Source organism: Erpetoichthys calabaricus, chromosome 14 (assembly GCF_900747795.2).
Source record: "Erpetoichthys calabaricus chromosome 14, fErpCal1.3, whole genome shotgun sequence".
NCBI lineage: Eukaryota > Metazoa > Chordata > Cladistia > Polypteriformes > Polypteridae > Erpetoichthys > Erpetoichthys calabaricus.
Genome location: NC_041407.2, coordinates 44,333,091 through 44,353,447, shown reverse-complemented (window position 1 = coordinate 44,353,447; position 20,357 = coordinate 44,333,091). Strand labels below are relative to the sequence as shown.

Here is a 20,357-nt window from a genome sequence, read left to right as displayed (position 1 = left end):
CACGGACACAAGCCACTGTTTAATGGGCCTTAAAATCCCATTTTAGTGTCCCTTTGATAATAGTCCCAGATCAGCTCCCACAGTTGGCCATGGGAGGCGTTGCTGTTCCCCCTCAAAGGGGGTCGTTGTTCCCACAAGCCTTCACGCCCATACCGGCCACCTTCTTTCTTTGGTGGGCCTGTCCTGACTCGCTGTTCATCGCACTGTCGCCCCCCTTTTAAGTTCCTCCACCAGCCCACGCTGCGCCTCTGCAAAGTGTCACCTGCCGGTTCTCTCTCTCTCGGTCGCATCGTAACACTACACTAAAACAATACATCACAGTATACTGTAACAGTAACAGAGACATACATTAAATAAGCTTTAGCTATGAGAAAAACAGTAATATTTACAAAGTAATATTTTAAACAGTATTCGACAGATTTAGTTAAATATAAGAAACTTAATACATTTAGGCATTTAAAATAAAGTTAAATTCACATTTTTTTAACATGCACTTGAAACTAAAATATAGTTTACTTGACTTACCTCAGAGCAAATAAAATGAAACAAAAACAAAAGAGCAATCACTTAATAATATAGAAATGACTATCTTACATTTCCATACAGACTACTTGTCTAGAAATTTTTGTGGATTATTATTATTATTATAACTATCAATTATGGAGAATCCACTGCATCCACTAAATAATGTCATCTCCAGACAGAAGAGCAGCTTCAGCGACAGACTGCTGTCACTGTCCTGCTCCACTGACAGACTGAGGAGATCGTTCCTCCCCCAAACTATGCGACTCTTTAATTCCACCAGGGGGGGTAAACGTTAACATTTAACATTATACAAAGTTATTGTCTGTTTTTTTTCACCTGTATTATTATCATTCTTTAATTTAATATTATTTATTGTATCAGTATGCTGCTGCTGAAGAATGTGAATTTCCCATTGGGATTAATAAAGTATCTATCTATCTATCTATCTATCTATCTATCTATCTATCTAATTAAACATACTCAGGAGCCACTTGTCCTGGGGAATCTTCCAAATGCTGACTGGCTTTTTATTCGATATGCCGCTATATAAACGGTGCCCTACTGCCACCTGTTGTCTGGGTCACGGGGACACCTCCAAAATAATAAAAATAATTTGCCTTTGTCCTATCTACTTCTTGCCTGCCCTTTAATTGTTCACTCCCTTCTCCACCTGATGTAATCTTTCTGGCTCTAACAACTACTACAACGACGACCACCTCCTCCCCTTTTCTCCACGCACCATTAATTAGCCCTGATCCCTGTCTCTCAGCTCTCTCTCTAAGGAGGTGCCCCGAGCCCTTACAAAGTGTGCTTCCCCAAGACTCCACCCCAACACTGCTTCCACTCCCTACAGCCCATGCAGTGGCAAGACACGTCACATTATATTAGCATAAGTAAGAATAAGAGAGGCAATATGCATTGTATACATGTAAAAATCAACAACATTTAGAAACGAAACTGCAGTTTACACAAGCTCTTCTTGTTAAAGTCATGGAAGTAGCTGAAAAACTGAGCTCACAGTGCAGTCCCAGCTGCTGCCTCAGGTAGTGCTGGGATGCAACTCCCAGAAATCTGAAAAAAATGCACCCTTCAACTGCTTATCCTGAGCTTCTCTCTTCTTTTCTCTCTCTCTCTCTCTCTTTTTCTCTGTGTGTCTCTCACTTTCTCTGCTTGTGAGTAATAAGCCTAACACTCAATGCACCCTCATCATGGACATCAATGTTTCAGGAATGGTTCCTACATTGCAATAGATGCTATTTGAGTTTGAGATATAAATGAATGAATGAATGAATGAAAGAATGAGATGTTTTGTGAACGTGCCCTTGCTTTAGTCTTGGCATATCTAGAGGGCATTGAATAATTGCATTTGTTTTCATTAATTTAAGTGCAGTAGTGAAATGTATAGTCTTAAAGAACATTCTTTGCTTAATTTTGTGCACAGAAATCTTTTTTCTGTTAGAGGAAAATTTGAACTAAAACCTCAAAGATGAGCAAGGAATGGGACTGTTTCTTTTGTATATATAGAATGATGCAAAGGTTACATTGCTTATACGATTATCTATTTGAATGTTTTCACATTTTACCATTGTGCACAATTGAATCACAGTGGATATAATTTGGCATGTTTTGACATTGATAACAGAAAGAAGGTGGAGGATGGAGTGGTGGCTCTGAGGCTTGGGATCTGTACTGGCAATCGGAAGGTTGCCGGTTCGAATCCCGTAAATGCCAAAAGGGACTCTGCTCTGTTGGGCCCTTCAGCAAGGCCCTTAACCTGCAATTGCTGAGCGCTTTGAGTAGTGAGAAAAGCGCTATATAAATGCAAAGAATTATTATTATAAAGAAAACTCTTTATTGTCAAAGTGAAAAGAGATCTTTGCAAAGTAATCTAAATTAATTACAGATAAAAAATAACTGATCGCACATGCATTCACCCCTTTAATGTGACAACCCTAAATTACCACTGGTTGAGCTGATCTCATCTGTTTTAGAAGTCACATAATTAGTTCAATGGAGAGCATCTGGCTGTAGTCAAAGAGTTTCAGTATATTGTAGTATAAATGCTCCTATATCTAGAAGGGCCAGCTTGTGGTGAGTCAGTATAATGGCCTACACAATGAAGACAAAAGAACGCTGCAAGCAACTTAGTGATAAGATGAGTCAGAAACAAAAAAATTCAGTTCAATTAAATATCACTTGGATACAGTACAGTTAAATCAACAATTTGGAAATAGAAAGAGAATGACACAACTGTAACTCTGGCAGAAAGCAGGCCATCCACAAAAACTGAGTGATTGTGCAAGAAGACTTACGAGGGAGGCCAACAAGAGGTCTATGAGAACTCAAAAGGAGTTATACGCTTCAGTGGCTGTCGCAGCTTTATGGTAGAGTTGCAAAGAGAAACTCACTGCTAATAGACACACATGACATCTTAGCTAGAGTATCAGAAGGTACATTTGATAGTCTGAAATCATCTGGAAATAGGCATAAGCTAGATACTTCACATTATCGAAAACACCATCTCACCACGAACCACGGTGGTGGTAGCATCTTGCTGAGGAGACGATTCTCTGCAGCAGGCTCTGGGAAGCTTCTGGGGGTATAAGGTAGAATGAATATAGCAAAATATGTGTATATCCTGGATGAAAACCTGCCACACTACTTGATCATTTATTTAATGTGTTTGTTTTTTGTGTGAAATATGACCTTAACAAGATTCCAATTGTGCCTCTATGTTCTTTCTCAAGACTTTAATGCAACAGCTGGGACAAACTAGTTCCATTCATAACACTCCAATCATGTCAAACCTCTGTTTGTTTAAACTGAAAATATTCTGATCCTTCAATTTCTCATCTCAATTTAGTTGCACTTGTCTGGACGTTCTCTAGTACTGCTACATCTTTCTTGTAATAAAGAGTCCAAAACTGTACACAGTATTTGCAATGCAGCTTTACTAGTGTTTTATATACCAACCTTAAGCAGAACCTCTCTTGACTTCACACATTGCACTCTATAACATAACATCCTATTAGCGTTCTTAATCATTTCTGTACACTATGTTGATGTGTACATTTCAAAACTTCCATTGTATATTAATATCTAACATTTTTACTATTTCTGTGTAATAATTTACCTTTACTTACATTAAATTTAATTTGCCACAGATCTATCCAAATCCCTCTGTAACAATTTAGCTGATTCTGTGTTATTTGCTTTTCTACCTAGTTTGGTATTGGTATTGTCTGCAAACTCATTGATTGCATTCTTATCCAGATAATTATATATTTTAAAAAAAGCAAAACACCACTGACTCACTCATCATGAAATCTCCCGAACCATGAGGACCTGGGACTTGAAATTTGGAATGTAGGTTACCCTTGGCCCATAGATGCTCACTAAGAAATGGTTTTAAAAATTTCATGGTCCAAGCGCGTTCTGTCTGTATGTCTGTCCACTTTTCATGAGAGAATTACTTAATGGATTTAGATCTAGTTGTTTTCTATAATTTGCTTGAACTTTCTGGTTGATTTTTCGACTTCTTTCATCATGCTAAGTACCATAGTTCTCTTGCGGTACCAATATATTTATGCAAATCCAACAGAGTGACTCTGGGCCGAGAGCAGGGGGGTGGGGCCTTCCTCATTCACTATCCAGCCTCTGTTCGAGTTGGTCTACGTCTCGCCACATGTTGGAGTGCACCTTGCCTAGCAATACCTGTTTATTCAATAGACATTGTCATCTACAGATTGTTAAGGAGTAACGTTTTGACGTTTTTGAGAGAGAGAGATCAGAGCTCCATGTGTTTTAGAGGGTAGCTGCTGATTGCCAGAGATATCACGGCCATGTGCTTTTCTCCCTATGTGGGGAATGCTCTCCCGTCAGAGCTGAACACGATCAGATATAGTGCCAATGTTGGGTGGGGTTTGATTTGTCTTCAATTTTTTTTGTTATAAATTGATCTATTTGTATGGAATGATTACAATAAAATTAATAAATAAAATTAAAAAAAAAAAAAGATATAGTGCCAATGTCTATTGATTTTTAAAGTTTGTCCTATGTCATTACTATGTGGGTGCAGCCCCATCACTGACCCCCTGACGGCATATACTGATTGATCTTTTCCTTAATGACTGCTTCCTTTAATTTACCTGTGACGAACGTCAAAGTTACTGGCCTATTATTACTTGAATTAGCTACCTTTTTACACAACAGACCAACAAAATTATCTTATTATCATATAAGGTAAGTCTGGTAACCTGGGGACTTGGTCATATGATCAGAGTTAATGTTCATGTTGATGAAGCATCAGATGAGTTGTGGATTTCTGGAGCAGTTTCAGAAGTATCAGTAGAGGTGTGGTTGTGCCCTTTTTTAGGAGTGGAGGTGGCAACATTAGGGAAAATCTAGTATGTGGACAACACTGAAGGAATTCAGATGATCATACCTTCTTTGGTTCAACAGGCTTTTGACAGTTTAGCTGGTTTGGCTAAGGCAAATGTTTATCCAAGTGATAGTTTCATTTTTTTGTAGTCCTTAATATCCACTGTATACACTCAGCAGGCTCCTATCAATTATGGAGAATCCACTACATCCATTAAACAGTGTCATCTCCAGACAGAGGAGCAGTTTCAGCGACAGACTGCTGTCACTGTCCTGCTCCACTGACAGACTGAGAAGATCATTCCTCCCCCAAACTATGCGACTCTTCAATTCCACCAGAGGGGGTAAACGTTGAACATTATTCAAGTTATTGTCTGTTTTTTACCTGCATTTTTTATTACTCTTTAATATTTTTTGCTGCTGGAGTATGTGAATTTCCCGCTGGGATTAATAATCTATCTATCTATCTATCTATCTATCTATCTATCTATCTATCTATCTATCTATCTATCTATCTATCTATCTATCTATCTATCTATCTATCTATCTATCTATCTATCTATCTATCTATCTATCTATCTATCTATCTATCTATCTATCTATAAGAGAGAGGTTCAATTTCAGAAGTCAAGTGTTCATGGCATTCATTTCCCTTTCCTCCTATAATAACAAGGAGCTACAGAATATCTGTGGGCAAAGTGGCCATGTCTGGATCATGAACCTCTGCAAAGGGTTTGGGCATTCTTAGTGTGTTTTAGACACAACTCTTTAAGGCATGTAATTGACCATATATAAAAAGATTGCCAGAAAATCTTTTGTTGTAGGTGTAGACAGTTGTTAAATGTCAGCAAAAACATGTATAGACTTAAATAAATAGCAGTTGAGCCTTTAAACACAGTTTTTGCTTAAGAATAAGTATGAATCTGTTAGCTTGTTCTTCAATAGCTGAATAGTACAGAGCATAGCAAATGTGTCAGATAAGGTTTAATTGCAGAAATATTGCAGATTCTTTTTCTGATAATTTTAGTTCATTAAAACTGAAAAGGATTTCAGGTATCCTGTAATAACTAAAGAGGTTTCCTTGCATTTGAATGTTAATTTTTGCAGTCCATTTTCAACACTTCTTGTCACTTCAAATAACTATGAACAACAATCATAAAGGTGTCCCTTTGTTGGTCCTTCAAAATCTACATGTTTGTAATGCTATTGTTTACTTGACCCATGGATGAAGTGGTGGTTATCGGGATAGCTATTGATAGGGCTGGCAACTATTTACCTGTTATAGAATATGACTATTCTAGGGCACCATACAATTGTAAGTAATGGCCTTTGTCCTCAGAACACTAGGATTGCCTGGGTATCATCATTCTGCAAGTACTCTTTGGTATACTTTAAGTGGAACAATAATTCTCATGCCCCATATTAAACAGCCTTCCTGAGTTCACTGCATCTATTAAGAATTCTCTTATTTCTATTAGTCACTAGTTCCAGTGCTGCTGACAAAGAAAAAAAACCAATAACCTCCTTAGTGTTAGACCCAACCATCTCTAGGACTATAAAAACAGTGCTAAAAGCGTTCGTACTGAGAATCACTAGGGCAACTGTATAGATGTGTCTCGCATAAGCATTAGACCCAAGGATTACTCAATCTGTAAAAATGCCAACAGCGTTAGTGCAGAGCGTTGCTCGGGAAACGCAATAGGCATGTCTTGCATAAGCGACAGGCCAAAGTTTTACCCAGGCAATGGTGCAGACACATCTTCTTCTAGCCTCATAATGGTATCTCATAAAAAATGTTTTTCAGCAGCCCATGTGTTGCACGCTCTTGACAGTGATATGAGCAATGATGACGAAATTAATCTGTCTTCAGGCAGTTTGATTGAAACAAACAGTGACATTAAAAAAGATCCTGATGAACCGAAAAGTGACATTTGTGTCAATTGCACATGTACAGTGTGCTGTTCAAAAGCTGATCAGTCTGGAAAGAAAATCTGCAACGAATCATGCTACTACTCTTCTGACAGTGGCGTTTGATTGTGTATTTCACTGTGCTTCAAGATATACCACACAGGCAACACATGTTCACAGTATATATGGTATTAGCATTATTTTTATTATTATTATTATTCATTATTATTATTTATACCATTATTATACTTTCTGCACTTCTTATGTTGTATTTTTAGGGTTTTGCATGTTTTACAGTAGAAAGATCAGATTTAATAAATATGTAATTTTTCAAGCCATAAAATGCAACACTTTTAACATGTTTTTTCAAGAAAAAATGTTAACATTAAGGAGGTTAAAAAATTTCAGTGATGCTGATAGATAGTATTTTCATTTGCTGGACAACCCCACTTTTTGCTCATAGTGTACACAGGATTGTCAGAACTGGAGATTGCCTTTAGGCTTCAGTGACACACTTGCCTAGATTTTCTTTATTACCCCACATGTTTTTACAACACAGCTTCCTTTGTATTCTGGTGGATAGAGTTTATCTCTTTCAGGTTCAACCTTATAAAGGTATTACACATTAACTCTGTGCTAGAAACCGCTGGATGATTACCTTTTACTATAAGTATATTCTCAAAATAAGGTCTGTTATTTGCAGACATGCTTTAGCATTGCACCCTTATAGCATGTTTCTCTTGAAACTTAAGAAACTCTTGTACCGGTATCAGGCTCAGTTACTAATGGAATTGCAATCAATTTCTGACCTTACAATGATAAATGACTTTGGTCTTGTGCGTGTCATGCTACGCAATGAGAGCTTGGCATCTGAGTCATCACTGCTTATGAAGAGCGCCTGAGTCATCTGTTTATCTTTAGTGTAACCGTCGGCATTATTGTCTTTTAGCTTCTGTCCCATTTAATTTTTATCAGACTCTGCAAACACACCCAATGTGTCATTTTTCACATATATTTCCAGAGTAGTTATTATGATTTACTTTACTACTGCTTTGACCTTTTTTAACTTCATTTGACAGCATTGAAATAGAATGTGCTTTTAAGGATCTGCTGAGTTGCTGAGACTCCCCACCTCTGTTCCCATATTCCAGAATCATGAGAAGGTTTCCTAAAATTTAAAAAAGAATGAGCAGTATCTATAATCAACAATATAGGTGACACAACATTTGTAAAGAGATCAAACTTTGTTTGTGTAACTCACAGAACAGAACTACCAAGATTAGAGACATATAAGCATGTACAGCCATCTGAAGAAACACTTCATGATTCACACACAAACCATTTCAAAATAAATGCTGAACTTTACACTTTTGATAATGATTAATCTCTGTCATGCGCTATTATACTCATTTAGTTTAAAGACAATAGCATTATGGTGTAAGCCAATTTTATATAAAACCTGGTTAATTAGAAAGTTTTAAGGATTTATCATTAAATTTACTAAATAAAGCACTTTCTTCAAATATTGTAAATCTTAGTATCACATGCATATATTTTAGACAGAAATGTTTTTTAAAAATGAAATTAAATTACCTACCATAGTAACTAAATCTGTACTGTATGCTTTGTTTCAGTTAGTTGGACACTGCATCAAAGAAACATTGACTGTGACCAGTTTGTTCCATTCTAGCAATTGCAACGTGTAAGAATCTCCACAATTTGAATATTAGATTATCAAAAGTGTTTCAATTGATAACTGGAATGTATAAAAACCTGAAGACTGGACAGGCTATTTGGATTGTTCTGTGGATCCTGGAGTCGACTTCTTGTAAGTAGTTCTACAGCACATCTTTAAATCCACATTTTTTGAATTAGGGCATTGTTTTCTCACGCTCTCTTCAGAAAATCAATTGATAACACGTTAATAAGAATTAAAAATAACACTTTTGTATGATGAGCATTTTATATTTTGCTTTATTATAATGTAGACAACAATAAGTAATTTAAAAATGCAGCATAATGCATGGTTTACTTCTTTTTGTTTTTATAAGTTAGTCATTCTCAAACAGATTTAATTCAAGTTAAAGTCTTGAGCCTATTTTGATAGCATTGGGCACAAAGTAGAAAACCTCACTGAACAGAGTGTCATTGCAGGACCATCCCACATACTCGTACACTACTACTGGGATCAATGAAAATCCCCAGGCAATCTAAGCAGCACATACGTGGGAATGAGGAAGGAAACCAACAAAACAAAAGGATAACATGCATATTCCACACAGACATAATTAGAGTGTTTCATTCATGCCTAGGATCCTCAATGTTGCAACATTTCAAACGTTTTTTCTACAAAAATGCTACAAGATAAAATAAATTTCATTGCAACTCAAGAAAGGGTATACAAAGTAGAATTTTTTTCACTGTGTTTTAAAAACGATGTCTTCATTGTGGTGGCTATCATTAGCGATACACTCTTCGAGATGATTTCTGAATGCTCGCATGACTTGTTTGGCAATTTCAAGGGGAATAGTAGCAGTTTCGTGGTGAGTGGTCCTTGAGGGCTTCAATATTTTGAAGTCGGCATGTGTATACCTTCGATTTCAGATAGCCCAACAAGAAGAAATCGCATGGAGTGAGATCAGGCGAACATGAAGGCCACCCAACATCGCCGTGCATGGAGATCAACCTCCCCAGAAACATCTCCAGCAAAACTTGCATGGATCTCCACACCGTATGAGCTGTTGCTCTATCCTGCTCCATCATGGAGGCATCCACCACATCAATTTTTTCCCGTTGGGGCTGCAAAAAAGTTCTCTAACATTTCAATGTAACGTTCTGAAATGACTGTGACTGTTGCTTCCCCCCTCCTCAAGAAAGTAAGGGCCTACAATGCCAAATTCTGCAACAGCGCTCCAAACTGTAACACACTCACTGTGCAGGGGTCTCTGATGAAGTTCACAAGGGATGGTTTCAGCCCAATAGTAAAAGTCTTGCTTATTTACACAACCAATCAAATGGAATTGTACCTCGTTGCTGCACATGATGATGTCATCTCGATGAACTGTTTGCAGAATGTTTTCATACAACTCTACGGCTCTCCCAGCCTCTCTCATTGAGTTCCTGCACTACCATCATTTTCTTTGGATGTAAATTAAGGTGCTCATGCAAAATCCTCCTCTAAGACATGTTGTTAATGCTTAAGGCAAAAGCATGTTTGTGCACTGAACATCTAGGAGACTTCAAAATTGATGCCCTTATAGCTTGGATGTTTTCAGGCGTTCGTACTGTCCAAGGATGGCCTGGAGATTTTCTGTTCAATATTCTACCTGTCTAAATTTAGCCACCCACTGAAGAAATGTTTTCCGATTTGGGATGTCACCATTAGGAGGAATGCTGAAGCATGTTCAGAAGGCTCTTTGCGTAGTGATGAAGGATTTGCTGTTTTTGAAGAGCGCTTTGACAGCAAAAGCACAGTGTGCACCGGACCAAGACATGTTGCTGACTGACAACTACAGTGGATCGCCTATCAAAGGACCCCCACCCCAACCCACTGAGTTGCCTCCATCAAGCACAATGACCTTGACAGATGTGGTACTTCATTTTGGCTCACCCTGTAATCATTGTGTATTTTACCTCTCTGCTCATTACCTGCATACCAATTATCTGATATTCTAATTATTTATTATTACATTGTAGTTATGAATACTATGGGTCAAAACATATGAAGTTCTGTATTTGTAGGTAACAGTTTCTTAACTTGAACTCATCAAGTACAGTTATTAAACATGAATGATAATGAAAAAACACCTAGTAGAGCTCAATGCTGACAAGCTGATTTAATTAAGTAAACCACCAGGAAAATTATGTTGTCTATGTTCTTTCTTGCATAATTCTAATTTTGAACCTAAGAAATATACTTTTTTTTTAGTTGGCTGGATTTCACACAAATTATCTTTTTTCCTTTAGGTGAATTTACTGTCACCATTCCCAAATCTCTGCAAGTAGCAGAGTTAGGCCAGGATGTAGTGATGGCGTGCAGCTTCACTGTGAATGGTGATCTTGACATAAAGAACATAATCATTACATGGCAAAGAGGAGAAGAGGTGGTTCACAGTTTTTACTATGGACAAGATCAACTAGACACTCAGAGCCACGCATATACAAGTAGAACAAGCCTTTATGTTTCAAATATCATCAAGGGCAATGCGTCTCTGATGCTGAAGAGTGTGAGTGCTGCAGACAGAGGTGACTATGCATGCTGTGTTAGCACATCGATAGGAAGCCAAAAAAAAACTTTCCTCTTGGTGATTGCAGGTAATGAAACCTTCATTCATAAAAGTTCTATTTTAACAGTATTTCTGGATTTGTGATGACTTATTTATGTAAGATAATAAATTTTCTCATTTTGTTCTTTCTGCTCCTGAAGCGTTGTATGCAGAACCAGTCATGCAAATAAAAGTCTTACCTGAGACAGTGTCATTTTCCTTCTCCTCTGAGGGCTATCCCAACTCCACTATTCAATGGCTGAGTGGAGATGGGCTGGATATGACCAACCTGACAGACACATCCTACACACAGAAGGACAATGGATTACTTTCAGTGAAAAGTACTCTGATGACCAAAAGAAACCTGAATACCTCTTTCACTTTTATACTTCAAAACTGTGTTCTAGAACAGAAAATTATCAGAACATTTTCTTTCATTTCAGGTAAGAAAAACTAATCTAATGTTATCAGAGACTGAAAAGTATGTTTCAGTTATTTGAACTTAAGTCTTATAAGTTAGCAAGTTGTTTTAAAATTGAAACAATTCATATCCCCTTACTCTTTCATAATGTTTTAATTTATTCTTTTAAACCTTTTCTTATTCTGTCTCAATTAAAGCTGCTGTGTGGGTAGGCATGATTAGATGGAGATGTGAAATTCTGTCTCTATTATACCATTGGCCTTTTTTGTTTTTTGGAGTTTGTGTTTTATTTAACCACATATATCTTTGATGCATTTCTACTGTGTACCATGGGAAACAGTTAAGAGGGTAGATTTTTATATAGCAAGTAAACTGTTTTCAACAACAGTAGGATTGAAATATAACTTCATGTAATTAGGAGAATGAATTAGTCGGCTGATAATAAAATTAATTCACAATGTTTATTTTTGTGACCTATGGCAGCAAACAAAATGAGCAGCTGGGACTGCTAAGCATTTTTTTAAACACTTAACTGGGTTATTTGATTATCTCAATAACAACAACTGTGTAAACATACCTGAATTCAAAATCACTGACTCAGATATTTTTTATTTTTTCATTAGTTACCTGTAAATCTGTTATATTCTTTTGGAAGAGAAAATAGATCTACTCAGTTTTTCTTTTCAGTAATTTTAAAAATGAAAACAGTTTAGCTCAGGCAGAAGAATTTTTGAGGTACTCTGTCATGATTTCCTCATTTCTATGCAAATATTTGACTCGGCTCAGATTTCTTGATAATAACTGAAGAGAACTAGCATCAGATTAACAGATGTTGTTAACTCTGTCTATACCCCAGTTTTAAGTGCTTCATCTTACTAATGTTTCAGTGAATGCAATTCTAAAAGCTACCTGATCACTATGATCACATCTCTCTATTATAAAAAAAAAAATCTTGGGGAGGGAGACTCGACGTGAATTTCTTGAAAGACAATTTGAAGTCCTGCAAGAGACACTTTAACTTGCTCCCAGATCTTAAAACAATGACAAGCGACAAGCAAAACATGCAGCTTGCCAGAAGCAAAAAGCCATCAGATGGTCTGACCGCTTCTCCTTAGCGTGCGTTCAGCCACCCTATACCCCCACCCATCACAACGCGAGCGGCAGAGACGCAAAGTGGCAAAAGGACAGCTTCTGTAAGGCTTTGAAATGATCGGGCAGAGAGACAAGCAGAACAGGCAGTTCGCCAGCAGTAGAAAGACAGCAGATGATCAGACAGCATCTCCTTAGCGTGCGTTCAGCCGCACCCCCTTCACAACGCAAGCAGTGTTATAAGTCCTGCGAGAAAGAGATGTAACCACGCCCAGGGCCGGAAAGTATTGTTTTTACAAAAGTCTTAAAGTAAAAGTGAAAATAATGCGTATGTAACAATTTCCATGAAAATAACAATCTCTTTAAATTGTATATCCAGTAAAGCAAACCCAGGGGTGGGCGACTGAAGCGAGCAGGGAGCATAGCCCCCTAGTTATTAAAATAACAATCATTTATTTTCCTCACACTCTTATTCCAATGTCGAGCTTATGTTGGGGTCCAACCCTGGACCAAGAAATCAAAACACATTCTTAAGTGTATTCTTTGAAAACCTGATCAATAACTTCACAAACTGTGACCACATACAGTGCATCTGGAAAGTATTCACAGCGCATCACTTTTTCCACATTTTGTTATGTTTCAGCCTTATTCTGAAATGGATTAAATTCATTTTTTTCCTCAGAATTCTACACACAACACCCCATAATGACAACGTGAAAAAAGTTTACTTGAGATTTTTGCAAATTTTTTAAAAAATAAAAAAAAATGAGAAAGCACATGTACATAAGTATTCACAGCCTTTGCCATGAAGCTCAAAATTGAGCTCAGGTGCATCCTGTTTCCCCTGATCATCCTTGAGATGTTTCTGCAGCTTAATTGGAGTCCACCTGTGGTAAATTCAGTTGATTGGACATGATTTGGAAAGGCACACACCTGTCTATATAAGGTCCCACAGTTGACAGTTCATGTCAGAGCACAAACCAAGCATGAAGTCAAAGGAATTGTCTGTAGACCTCCGAGACAGGATTGTCTCGAGGCACAAATCAGGGGAAGGTTACAGAAAAATTTCTGCTGCTTTGAAGGTCCCAATGAGCACAGTGACCTCCATCATCCGTAAGTGAAAGAAGTTAGAAACCATCAGGACTCTTCCTAGAGCTGGCCGGCCATCTAAACTGAGCGATCGGGGGAGAAGGGCTTTAGTCAAGGAGGTGAACAAGAACCCGATGGTCACTCTGTCAGAGTCCCAGAGGTCCTCTGTGGAGAGAGGAGAACCTTCCAGAAGGACAACCATCTCTGCAGCAATCCGCCACTCAGGCCTGTATGGTAGAGTGGCCAGACGGAAGCCACTCCTTAGTAAAAGGCACATGGAAGCCCGTCTGGAGTTTGCCAAAAGGCACCTGAAGGACTCTCGGACCATGAGAAAGAAAATTTTCTGGTCTGATGAGACAAAGATTGAAATCTTTGGTGTGAATGCCAGGCGTCACGTTTGGAGGAAACCAGTCACTGCTCATCACCAGGCCAATACCATCCCTACAGTGAAGCATGGTGGTGGCAGCATCATGCTGTGGGGATGTTTTTCAGCGGCAGGGACTGGGAGACTAGTCAGGATAAAGGGAAAGATGACTGCAGCAATGCACAGAGACGTCCTGGATGAAAACCTGCTCCAGAGCGCTCTTGACCTCAGATTGGGGCGACGGTTCATCTTTCAGCAGGACAATGTCCCTAAGCACACAGCCAAGATATCAAAGGAGTGGCTTCAGGACAACTCTGTGAATGTCCTTGAGTGGCCCAGCCAGAGCCCAGACTTGAATCCGATTAAACATCTCTGGAGAGATCTTAAAATGGCTGTGCACCGATGCTTCCCATCCATCCTGATGGAGCTTGAGAGGTGCTGCAAAGAGGGATGGGCGAAACTGGCCAAGGATAGGTGTGCCAAGCTTGTGGCATCATATTCAAAAAAACTTGAAGCTGTAATTGCTGCCAAAGGGTCATCAACAAAGCATTGAGCAAAGGCTATGAATACTTATGTACATGTGATTTCTCAGTTTTTTTATTTTTAATAAATTTGCAAAAACCTCAAGTAAACTTTTTTCATGTTGTCATTATGGGGTGTTGTGTGTAGAATTCTGAGGAAAAAATGAATTTAATCCATTTTGGAATAAGGCTGTAACATAACAAAATGTGGAAAAAGTGATGCGCTGTGAATAGTTTCTGCACTGTATACATGTATAAACCCAAAGATGCACAAAAGTTTAAGATTCTAAAATAAAAATAAAAAACCCTTGAAGTCTGCCAAAAATATTAAAGACCATAAACATGCAGTATGTTCACCTGATTAGTCCTCACTTCTTCCTCTTCAGAAGAACATGCTTCATCCTCATTTATAGCCTGTTCTAAGTGGGAAAATAACACTTTCCCTAACCCTTTTCTAATTTGTACATTATTATCTTGTGCGCTGTACTGAAAAAATAATAATTTATTGATACTTTGTTAAACTGTGTGAATTTTGGTCAAAGTTTCTTGCAGTTTTTTAGTTTTTACAGTATATTGCTTTTTTTTTCAGCCTTCTGAGAGGTATTTGTACATTTAACTATGCACCAGATTTGAAAAATATTTTACATTTTGATTATTTGATATTATTTTAATGTAATGAAAATAATGAATTATTTATATTTTTTTTCTTTTAGACAATGCATCATCCAAGGACTATGATGGATCTTCCAAAAACAAACTTGTACTTCTTGTTCCCATCTGCTTTTTCATGTCTGTGGCAGCCTTGGCTTATTTTTCAATGAGAATATACATAGGTAAATCTACAAAGTGTTCTAATATGAATCATTTATTACCCTGAAACTCAGTCTCACTGGAATATATAGCACATAATTGTGGAGTGTGCTTTACTCAGCTAGGGTTGTCAGATCTGCTTGACACCCAATTTGGTAACTTTTGAAATCTTGTATATGAGATCAAAACTTGCAGCTGTTAAAACTTCAGTAAAGGCTACTTTAAGCCTTCAAATGGATGTATCATTTAAGACTGTTTATCTTCAGAATGTGGAAATAATATATGCAAAATGTAAATACATAAATACACCTAAGACTATATGCTATGGCCCGTGAAACCTTATGAAAGCTTTTTTGCACTGAAAAAAGACAAGGAATGAGCATGATTTAGGCTCAAGTAACACTGCCGCCTGAAAGCCAATTATTTCTTGATGAATCTTTGTCCGGATTATACGTGAGCATGTCTGGCAAACGTTTTTCTTTCCTAAGACTGTCCCTGAGCATTGTTGACTTTCTCTATGACAAAATGGTGTTATGACCACTGTTTACAACCAATGTATATGTATATTCTCTGCACTTCTCTTCATGGCTGTTTCTTTATATGTCATATTTTAAACATTTAATAAGAAATTTATTTAAAATGTACAGTATGTATAATGTATACCTGGCAGTATGAAGTGTTTTTAAACATGACAAATCTCATAAGTATGGGAGACAGGAACTCCAATATGTAATTAGGAATAAGGGATATCATTACCAGGATACACAGTTGCTCAATTTGGTTATGGTTATAACTTTGGTCTCAGCAGTAATTATGTTGTAGGTTTCTGTAATTAAAGTTTATGAGGTGAAAGGTAGAAACCTTTTAAAGTATTCAAGGCCCTTACAGAACTCTACAAACCAGGGTGACTGTTTGGTCTTTTTGTTCCTATTGAAAGGCAAATGTGTATTTATTGATTTGTGTGTGTTGTGTTTATTCCCCATATAACCTTGCCCATACTTTTATAATAAAGGCCCTTTTTTTCTGACTGGTGATCTACTCCCATTTTCTCACAAACAGATGGTATTATAATAATTTCCACATTAGAAAGAAAACAAATTCAAAAATAGTATAGTTTTGTTTTCCATAATATAAACAAATTGTTCAGAATCACTGTTTTAAAAGTACAGTACCCTATCTAGGACAAATATCTTAACCAATTTTGTTGGATAGCTTCTGGCTCTGTGCAAATCTGTAGCAGGCAATCCTGGTGGGACAGAAACTGCATGCTAGCCAGTGCTTGGAAAAAAGCCAGGGCTTTACAAGATTATGAACCTAAAAATGGATGTCTTTTCAAGGAAAATATTAAGATAATGCCAGTGCAAGTAGATGGATACTTCCAAGAAGCATTGCGTGCTGTCTTACCTGAGTAAAACATGTGCCATTTATCCCCATGGCACTAGGGGGAAAGACTGTCCAGTAATTCTTGGAGTTGCTTGCTCATCAGTCAAAAGGAACATGTGACACTTCAAGGCTTATAGAAGGCACAGAGGTGCATGGGCAATAAGGACTGTTAGAAAGAACTCATACCTGAGGTCCAGGGGCACATGTAGAAGTACTGTGAATCCATGATGTATTTCTGGGAATAGCCTGAAGCGACCCTAGGATGAGGTTTAATGTCTAAGCTCAGTGAAAATACAGATGGCTTCAGAAAATGGATATATTACTATTATTAAGTAACTTCAGAAATCAGAGGGATTGTGTTGATTTTAATAAACACAAAAAATGAAATAGTGGTGAAATGAAACTTACCTCTCTGTTGCTCCAGCTATGTGTACTTTGAACCCTTTATCCTAGAAACAAAATATAAATGGCAGGAATTAATGTCTGTCGTTTGTAGGTCACATACCCTCCAAAACTCAGTCACACCAGGTCAGCTAGGAGCCAGTAATGAATGCGAGAGGATGCTACACTACCTGGAGAAAACTCATTTTGACATGATGAGAATGTGTATACCTCAAACAGATAGTAATACACTGGTCAAATGTTCTGAAACATACCCCTATAGCTCTAAATCAGCAAGACTAACCAATGTGCTGATCAATGATTAATGCAACAGATAAGAGGCATATAGATAGATAGATAGATAGATAGATAGATAGATAGATAGATAGATAGATAGATAGATAGATAGATAGATAGATAGATAGATAGATAGATAGATAGATAGATAGATAGATAGATAGATAGATAGATAGATAGATAGATAGATAGATACTTTATTAATCCCAAGGGGAAATTCACAACCCTAATTGTGAATTGTAACCCTAACCCTAATATAGTGGGAGTCTGAGCCTAAAACAAGTAGTGAACTTAACATGACGTTGCATGATGGTGACATCAGATTGACATAAAAGTGAGAAGGCGATGTGGCAATGAGGAAATAGGAGGAAAGAGAGCAAACAAAGTGAAAAGGGGAGAGACAATGGAAATATTTCCTTGACATAAATGTATAACTGTTAGAGTAGGCGAGAGGCCTTTTTTACATATAGGATGAAGGATTTATTGATGGTCTTTAAACCAAGTGCATTTTCTCTTGAAAAAGTCTGAGAGACTGATTAGTGCCTGAAAGACCATAATTTTTACATACAATAAAAACATTATTTTCAGACTTTGTGTTTGTACAGACAAGTTCAGGTTGCTTTTAGTAAAGATGTGGTGACTGGTGGTGGATAGCTAAACACCCCACTGAATTCTATTGCATTCCTTATTTAATAAGGTTTTCTTCCATATGATTTTCCTGCATGTAAATTTGAGTGTGACTGAAACAGAAAGCACTCTAGAATTGAACCATATTTTTTTCAAATAAAGGAGGATCTGTGCCTTTGCACTTTAAATGGGAGCTGGAAATGTGCAGAATGACACATAGCCAACAAGCTCAAAGAGGTTGAATAGCATTAACAGTGACACAAATTATAATTGTTCAGGTAAGGTTAATTGAGTATTCTATATACACACTCGAACACTGGAATTATAATCTTCAAGCAGGTATTAGTCACATACAAAGACTAATTGCATAACATACTCATTTTAGAGCCAATGTAATGGCTGAAATCATTGTATTATGATGGTAGACACAGTTTTCCCAGTTTCTTTTGCTCTTGTTGTCAGTGTCATTTTGTTATCCTTTCTGATCTTTTGGATGGGTTATTGGCAGTCATGGACCCAGTGAAACAATTTTATTGTATTCCGAATTAATCATCAACATTTACCTGTGCAGCTGGATCAGATGCTTGAATGACATAGGACTACTAAAAACTAGAACTACAATTAAATGTGTCTATTATTCATTATCATCTGGATGCTTAAAGAAACCTATTGGTATTATTACTACATTATATTTATAATTTATATTTAATGCACTGAGCTATGAAGTGGAACTAAAGTGTTGCAGAATATTTAATTTTTCATTTAATTCATTTTCCACCGCTTATCTGAAGCAGGGCCACAGAGGCAACCGTCTTAGCAGTGAGGTCCAAACATCCTTTTCCGAATTCACATTTGTTAACTCGTATTGTGGAATCCCAAGGCATTCCTAGGCCATCTGGGAAATATAATTCTCAAAGCAAGCCCTAGGTCTTTCCCAGGGTCTCTTCCCAGCTGGTCGTGCCCACAAAACCTCCATAGAGAGGTGTCCAGGAGGCATCCCTATCAAATGCCCGAACCATCTCAATTGGCTCCTCTCTACTCCAAGTTTCTCCCGGATGCTGGTGCTTCTCACCCTGTCTCTAAGGGAGAGCTCAGCCACTCTGCAGAGAAAGCTCATTTTGGCCTCTTGTACCCTTAATCTCATTCTTAAGGTCATTACCCAAAATTTATGACCACAGGTGAGGGCACGAACATAGATTGACTGGTAAATTGAGATCTTCACCTTCTGACTCAGCTCCTTCTTCCCCATTACAGATCTGTATAGTGATCGCATAACTGTACTCACCGCCCGAATCCGTCTGTCAATCTCACCATTCTTTTTCCCCTCACTCATGAACAAGACCCTGATGTACTTAAGATCCTCCACTTGAGGCTGTATCTTACCTCCCACTCAGAAAGGACAGTCCTCCTTTTTCCTACTGAGAACCAACACCTCAGATTTGGAGGTGTTAATCCTCATACCTGCTGCTTCACATTTGGTTGCAAATCATCCCAGTGCGTGCCGGAGTTTGCAGCTCGATGAAGTTAAAAGGACTACATCATCATAAGTCACTGAACTGGACCCCCTCCCCTTGCTGACTGCACTTTGATATCCTGTCCATGAAAACCACAAACGGGATAGGAGTCAAAGCACAGCCCTGGCGGAGTCCCACAACAACAGGAAATGGTGCTTATGTTTTTCCGAGAATGCAGACACAGCTCTCTATGTGATTATATAGGGACTGAATAACCCTTATTAAGGGGCCCCGAAAACCCATACTCTCCCAGCACCCCTCATACCATCCCTCAAGGAACACTGTCATATGCCTTTTCTAAGTTCACAAACACATGTGGCTCAATTGGGCATACTCCCATGCCCCCTCCGTAATCCTCATGGGGGTAACGATCTGGTCCACTGTTCCATGGCCTGAATGGAATCTACATTGCTCCTCCAGGATCTAAAGCTCCACGACTGGGCAGAGACTCCTTTTTAGTACCCTGGCATAAGCTTCCTCAGGGAGGCTGAGGAAAATGAGTCCCCAATAGTTGGAGCACACTCTACCGTTCCAGTTTTGAAAAATGGGGACCATCATCTGGTCTGCCCCTCCAGAGGCACAGCTCCCGATGACCATGCAGTACTGAACATGCATGTCAACCATGACAGTTCAACAATGTGTAGAGCCTTCAGCATTTCTGGGTGAATCTTACCCCCCGACATTTGGTGCCTAGGCACATATGGCAGTGAGAGTCCACACCTCCATGACCTTCAGATGCATAGAGGGAACCTTATCATTCTCCAGGACAAACTCCAACATGAC

At 38.1% G+C, this 20,357-nt stretch overlaps 1 protein-coding gene across 2 annotated transcripts in view; it reads left to right on the top strand.

Annotated features, from left to right (window-relative positions):
- Positions 1-16,399, top strand: part of LOC114664624 (CD276 antigen-like) — a 233,561-nt gene extending 217,162 nt beyond the window's left edge. For both annotated transcript variants that reach the window (XM_028818812.2, XM_051936346.1), the window contains exons 2-5: positions 8,448-8,641; positions 10,780-11,127; positions 11,240-11,521; positions 15,276-16,399. In XM_028818812.2, coding sequence (XP_028674645.1) covers positions 8,575-8,641; positions 10,780-11,127; positions 11,240-11,521; positions 15,276-15,439 — 861 coding nt within the window. In that variant the 5' untranslated portion in view covers positions 8,448-8,574 and the 3' untranslated portion in view covers positions 15,440-16,399. The remainder of the gene's footprint in view (positions 1-8,447; positions 8,642-10,779; positions 11,128-11,239; positions 11,522-15,275) is intronic.
- The last annotated feature ends 3,958 nt before the right edge of the window (positions 16,400-20,357 follow it).